Source organism: Cinclus cinclus, chromosome 1, assembly GCF_963662255.1.
Source record: "Cinclus cinclus chromosome 1, bCinCin1.1, whole genome shotgun sequence".
Taxonomy (NCBI): Eukaryota; Metazoa; Chordata; class Aves; order Passeriformes; family Cinclidae; genus Cinclus; species Cinclus cinclus.
This window is the reverse complement of record NC_085046.1, coordinates 82,173,847-82,180,948: the sequence shown is the minus strand read 5'-3', so window position 1 is coordinate 82,180,948 and position 7,102 is coordinate 82,173,847. Positions and strand designations below refer to the sequence as shown.

The window sequence follows — 7,102 nt, the reverse complement described above, 5'->3', positions numbered from 1 at the left end:
GGTTTAAAATCTGCGGGACATGCGCAGTGCCGGTTCTGGCCCTGGCGAGGGGGACACGCCACATTGGAACGGCGAGCGGAGCGCTCCGGGCAGCGCCGGGTACAGTTTGCGCCGCCTTCGCTTCCTCCCGAGCCGCGCTCGCCTGGCCCGGCTCTGCCTCCGGCCGCCCTGCCGCCCTCCGTCGCTCCCTCCTCCCCGCGACACATGCCGCTGCTGCCGGGCCGCTCCTAGCGCCGCTGCCGGGCCGAGCGAGCGAGGGAGCGGGCGGCGAGCGGGCGGCGGCGCGGAGTTCTGGCCGGGCAGTGAGGGACGGCGGCGGCGGCGGGCGGGCGTGGATGGATCCCCGCGTGGCCTGGATCCAGCCCGAGCAGAAAGGACCCGCGAATGCGCTGTGGATGCAGATCTGGGAGACCTCGCAGGGCGTGGGGGGCCGGGGCGGCGCCAGCTTCCCGCACTACCTCTGCCTCAACTCTCCTGCGCTGGACTCTGCCGCCTCTCCGCCCCGCGGGCACGGCTGCGTGCGGCTCGGGGCGCCCGGCGCCTGCTGCTCCTCTTCCTCGCCGCCTTCGCCTTCGCCCTCCCCGCCGGCCCTGCTGACCGGACTGGTGCCCGCTGTCTCCGGCGGCCCCGCGGCGGTGAACGGCGGCGGCGAGGGAGGGCGGCGGCTGCAGAAGTCGCCTTCTGTGTCTTCCTCGTCTTCCTGCTCGTCGGTGGAGTCCGGCACCGAGAGCCCTGGCTTCTCCTCCTCGGGATCGTGCAGCGGTGGCGGAGGCGGCGGCTCCTCCTCTTCCTCCGGCGGCCCCCGGGCGGTGGCGGTGGCTCCTCCCGGGCTGCTGGGCAGCGGGGCCGGACCCGGGGAGTTTTTTAACTTCCACGAGAACAAAGTGAACGCTGTGAATGGGCACCACCAGCCGCCGCACCCGGCGCGCAGCCCGCACCCGACCCCGGCCTCTCCCCAGCAGCACCAGTACCACCCGGGCCGCAGGAAACGGGAGAATAAAGCCAGCACCTATGGGATGAATTACCTGCTCTCCGGCAGCCGCGGCGTCGCCGGCAACAATTCCCCCCACCAGCAGCGGCAGATGCCTCAGCCAGCGCTGCAGAGCCCCGGCACCCCCTGGAAGACCAGGAAATACAGCCCGGGCGTGCAGGGGTGAGCAGCCGGGGCCCCGGGGGCTGCTGCAGCCCCAGAGGGAAGGGGGGCCTCGGCCGCCTCCTGCGGCCCCTCCGGGAAGGGGGGCGGCGGATTGGGATCACACGAGCTCCTTTGGAGCCGGCCGCGGCAGGGAGGCCGATGATGGGGGATGGCAGGGCACAAACCCGTGCCCTTCTGTGAATCACCTTGGTCTGTGCCGGCTGGGTGGCTCTTGGCCGAAATAGCGATTCACGCAGTGCCAGGAAACCCGTACATGCGGGGGGTTAGGCCTTACCTTTTAATAGGTTGAGAGGTGAAGTTGTCAGGCCATTATCAGAGGTCACCTACAATAATTAAGGCAAGGATACGCGTAGGATGCTTGTCAGAGCTGCCAGGTGTCAATTCGGATTGTAAGGGGGAAGTGGAAGGCTTCTGTTCAGAGGAACTCAAAACCCTTGTGTTAATTTTTAAATGCCTCTGCTTAGGCTTCAGCAAGCTGGTTAGTTTGGGGAGGGTTAGCAACATCACTTGAAAGGAAGGTGCCGAGTTCTGTCTGAGACAGGCATGAAAGTCAGTATGGTCTTAGAACATTTCTCTCCAAGTGTGTTTTAGCTCTAGGATAGGTTGAGACAGCTAATACCTACACAGAAATCTTGTTTGTTTTTTTTTTTTTTTAAAGAGAGCACTTCTATGACGCCTACCCTATCTTGTAAGCCATACTTTATATATGATGGGTGATTATTAAGGCCGGGTATTCAGTTTGATCTGGTTGGCATGGAGAAGGGACTAAAATTGAACAAAGCATGTCTGGGATGCTCTATGAGATTGCTGTATGTCACCTGTCAAATTTCAATCAGTCAAGGGGAAATGTTACTTTTTAAAGTTAAGATTATTTCATTCTTGGAAAAAGTGCATTGACTGACTCTAACAGATTTCTGATGTCGCTTCAAAAATAGTTTCTTGGAACATCCTAATATCAAGACCCTTGGATGCCTGTGGAATAAAGGCACTGCATATTTGTAGAGGGGAAATAGCTAAAGATAACAGGGTATGAGCTGGGGATTTTTAAGTGAGAGATTTAGCTTAAGGACAGTGTCTTCTTTTGTGTAGTACTGTCAGGTGCTGAGTATGTTAAAAGTTAGGAAGAAGTATTAAAATATATTTTTAAAGTTCTATTTTTGCAAACCATAACCTCAAGAGGGGGAAGACAAGTCTTGTGGCTACTGCTTTTTAATTCTGGACTGATGCTGAAAATTCAAATTTCTTACAGGAAGCTAGAATTTGAGTCTTTAAGAGGTGTCTTGTGCTAGGAGCTTTGAGTCCTGTATGAAGAAGTTTGTACATCTCAAGTTCCAATAGTATCGTTAAAATAGCATAAAGTTTTTGTTTTATGTGGTAGAGCATTGAGTTAATGTCTTAATTTAAGTCAGCTCAGTGTAAGTGAGGCAGATCTCCAAGTAGGTGGAGGAAGGGGCTGCCTGAGTTCACCCAGCAGGTCAGTGGCAAATGTGTGAATCAAATCCAAGCATTGCAAGTTGTGTCCTGTAGCTGTTAGACAGCACTACCTATACCATTCGCATATCTTTATTTTTCATCTTCCGTCCTTCTGTTTTCTTTTAGATTTCCTGTAATAGTGGCTATGCCACTCTTCGAGTACGAGTTTATAGAGACTCCGTATGCAAGAAAATTGTTTTCAGTTGCACTATTCAGTTCCATAATGTAGGTAGTTCTTTTGCTGATGTGTAAATGACAAGCTTTTTGCTTAATATCTTTGAAAATGGAAGCTGTGTTTCCTGATCTTCTGTTAAAGATCTCTGGTACAAAAGTGGGACCCGATTCTGGCGGTGGGATGCCAGCAGCTGCAGCATGTGTGATCCTGTAGTTCCAGAGCATTCCTTAAAGTAGCAGGGAACTAACTAGTGCTGAAGGAGAGCATGAATCCTGGAAACCATAGACCTAAATATGACGAGCAGTTTCTGCCTTAAAATTTGAGTTCTGTTACCCAAGGTGAATCTTGAACAAGTGTATATTCTTAAACAGTTTTCTGTTTAGTGTTAGGGCTGGCATGATTGAAATAAGAACACTGTCACTGATGGGGTGGATTTAGATAGCTATCTTCTGCAGTAATTCCTGTTTAGTGGTGAGCTTAACTTTTTCCTGAAGCCTGGCTGGTGTGTTATTTGGCAATTCAAATAAAAATGTACTGAAAAGGCTGGGATGGGGACAGATCCCTACAGGAGTTTCTTGTGGATCCCTTATGTTCCTTCAGTTGCCTGCTGTTCCCTGGAGCTGTCAGCCGGGTCCTAGAAGTATCACTTTGATAACACATCATCTGTTGACAGAGCATCTTCAGCATTGCCAAACTGGTATATGCCACTGTTGAAAGATGTGATCCTGAAAATCTTCAGCTGCAGTCTGGTTTGGGCATTGATTATAGAGACAAGGACTTGATCATAGGTACTCTTTTGCTAACTCTGTGCATGAATGGTAGACCTTACTCTGCTGTGAATATTGTTCGTAAAAGAATGCTTTTCTACAGCATGCGGAAATTTCCAAGTGATACGCAGTGTTTCACAGTGTTACTGTATTGTCTTTTGGTAACAGAGTAAAAAGGGTAATCCCTGTTAGCCCTCTCCCAGGCTGCAGCTGTACTTCTGATGAATTGCCTGTGTGCTTTGAAGCAGTATTGTGCTCTCCTTTCTCATTCAGAGCTGAGGATGGTGTGTAGCACTGCAAGTCATTGTTTTATTCAGGCTACTTGTAATCAGTGGCTTTGTGATGGTAGGTGTGGTGATGCTTAGGGATACTGTATAAAGGCTGTGTTTTCCTCTGATTTTTATACAGCATTCTTATTTTTCCAGTGGCCTCATGTTTTCACTGCTTTAGTAGCAGCATGACAATCTTTGCAAAGGAATTTTTCTGATAAAATACGGGTGTGAAAAGCTGTGTGTGATTAGATTTCATCCTAAAGCTGTGCTTTTGGATGTACTAGATTCTCCCCATGTTATGCTTTTACAGAATTTTGGAAGGTGAGTGAGGATATTGAAGCCATATTCAGTCCAGTGCTTCAACAGAGTGATTAATATAGCAACAGTGTAAATTCCTGTGTGCCTGGGTTTAGTTTAGAACTACAGATGACAAAATGATTGATTTCAGATGCAAGGCAGAGAACTGTCCTTTAATATTATGAGGTTAATTCAAACTGTTGTGACTGATGTTCAGAGCCATGTCTTATTTCTTGGTACTGTAAAGTATCCTCTTGTGTGGCTTAAAACTACATCTAGCCTCTTAGGGTGTGCATTCTTTGTTCAGCAAATATCTTCTGTTTCTCTAAAGTCAGTATCTTAAATATATATGAATAACTTAAGCATCCAGAGAGTCTAAAAGTGCTTGAATATTCAAAAGATGGCATCAAAATATTCTGAACTTTTTTGGTAAGGCCTCTACTGCTTTTGTTTGGCTGCATAGGCTTTCTCTGAAGATGTAGCTAATAGCTTGTCAATAGTATAAAATCACATCAGATTTAATTATTTTGCTTCTTAATATGAATTTAAGAAAGTAAGTAAAGAATTAAAGCATTTTTGCGAGTATGAGTCTGTTCTGCTTAGTACTTTCAACTAAGTGTTCAGTCTAATTGTAGATGTTGAATGAGATTAGTGCTGAAATACCTGGCGTCTCTGCTTGGCACATTACAGTGCTGTGCAGAAACAACAGAAGTGGTTTGTTGAGGATTAGTTTGGATACCAGAACTGTTTTGATACTTTGGAATGGTGCTCTGCTTGGACTAATTAGTATTGCATGGTCTCTAATGACTTTCTGCATTCATTTTCCCCCCTATATAGCTGTTGTCTTTAACTCTTTCTTGATAATGACACACAAGTTCTGCTGTAGAGTGCAAGAGCACCAAGACCTCTGCATTTCCTTATGCTGAAGGAGGATTCAGGGCAGCATTCCCTGATGACTATAGCAGGTACTTGGGGAGAGTTCTCATAAACAAGGTAAGCTTATGACAGTGCTTCCACAGAAGACTTGCCTCAGTGTTCAGCAGTTTGCAGCTGAGTGATACTGTGCACAAAAAGCTGTGTCCAGAGATATGGTGGAGCACCTGTATATTAAGACTATATTAGGTCATCTTTATTTGCATCCATATGCAGAGTTTCTAATTCCAATCTTACAGGAGTTTATTGCATTTTTGATGTATTTCTGAACTTTAAGATAAATTTAATTGCAGTTTAGTGCAGTGCACTATTAAAAATGCATTGCACTCAGGACTGTGCATAGCTCCAGTTGCATGTTTGTCAACCCTTACTTCATATTATCCTGCTGTCAGAGCTGAAAGATACAAACTAATATGTGGACATGCCACATTGTCAGCCCTTTCTGCAAATTTTGTGGTACTTTGAGCTGAAAGAATGCAGACCTTGGAAGTGCTCTGAAGCCTTTACTATCTGCAGTGAGATGTCCAGCTCTTGTAAGGGCTTTAGGGGCCTCCTGAGGGTGGTTATTCTTAACTTCTCCCTGTGCTTAACAGTGCTGTCTGGCTCCAGCGCTTTCTAGTAAAGAATCAACACAGTAGGCTATGCTTCACCCATGCTGCTGTCCAGTCCCTGGTGTGTGCTATCTGTGGTGCTAGGTGGACACCTGTAGTGGAGGTGTTAATGTAGGAGGCAAGTTGTGCTGGCATGGTACACTCAGTTCTTGTTTTGCTTGACTATAGGGTCATGGTAGAACTAGGCAGTATATGCTGGAGTGTATGCAAGGAGAAGTGTGGAAGTAGTTGCCTTTTAGTCATAGTAAATTTCTGGAGAGAGCATCAGGATGTAGTTAAATTGATTGTTTTCATGCCTGAAGGTTGGTATGAAGGAAAGTTCCAGGGTAGCTACTGGATGAATTTTCAAAAGAACAGAACATCTCTTTTTTTTCCTGTTGTCAAGTAAGTTACCTCTGTAAAGCACAAAGTTTCCTTGCAAAGTGGATACCTAGTGTAGAGTTAGAGACTGATGCTTTGGGGAGTGGAATGAAAGGAATGTTTTGGCAGCAGTGGGCTCCAGAGTGACCAGAGGTACTAGAGGTCAGGAAGGCAGAACTACAGTAGTAAAACATGAGAAGGCCTTGCATGACAGGTGCTCACATCTGTGTGTAAAGGAGAATGGGACATGTTTGGAGCAGTTTAATCCTGGCATCAGCTTCATGATGTTTTTGCCGGTTGTTAGGCTTTAGTAGTAGAGACAGCTGGCACTAAGAACATCAACAGCTGTACTGGGTGAGACCTTTAGAGGCCAATGCCAAATATTGGGAAGAGAATATATCAGCATGAGCATGTGGTGGTATTTCCTGGAAGCCTCTCCCAGCTTTAAATTATCTGTGGTTCTTAGACTACCTGGGCTATAGGCAGTGCATTGTTATGCTTATTGTAGCTTTTGTGCATGAATGTGTCTTGCTTGATCTTTTATGATCTAGGATTAGCAATGACCTGTGGGAAGATGTTCCTCAGTAAAGCTATGCATTATGGATTTTTTTTTTTTATCCTGAGGCTGTCACTAGGGTTGTAGTGGTTGCCAGTTGCAGGTCTGTGTATTACAGAGGCAGACCATGAGTGCTTTTAGCAGGGGACTTGGAAAAAGGAGGAGGGAGGTTTCACCTGTGATCCTCCTTTAATATGGAAACAAAGAGCTACAGCTGCCTGTTTCCTGTTTAAAACAATTCTTTATCTATATGAAGGGTCTTCCCCCTCATCCCATGTCCCTTTAATTTCTTCGTAAGCCTGCATAAGGGCATATGGGGCTGTTTTGGGAATCCAAGAAAATAATAGATTTTCCTGTGTGGTTCTCTGATTCTTTCAAATAGCTCTGAATGTTTTTTTTTTTTCCCTTTTTTAAGACACTACTTCCATTTATGATGGTTATGTTAGCATCTTGACATAGTCACAGTTATTGCTTTTCATTTATTGCATTGATTCTTCTTTAG

At 46.6% G+C, this 7,102-nt stretch overlaps 1 protein-coding gene across 2 annotated transcripts in view; it reads left to right on the top strand.

The window, feature by feature from the left end:
• Positions 1-335: 335 nt before the first annotated feature.
• The window catches only part of TENT4A (terminal nucleotidyltransferase 4A), a 56,515-nt gene continuing 49,748 nt past the window's right edge, over positions 336-7,102 (top strand). For both annotated transcript variants that reach the window (XM_062499867.1, XM_062499876.1), the window contains exon 1: positions 336-1,153. In XM_062499867.1, coding sequence (XP_062355851.1) covers positions 336-1,153 — 818 coding nt within the window. The remainder of the gene's footprint in view (positions 1,154-7,102) is intronic.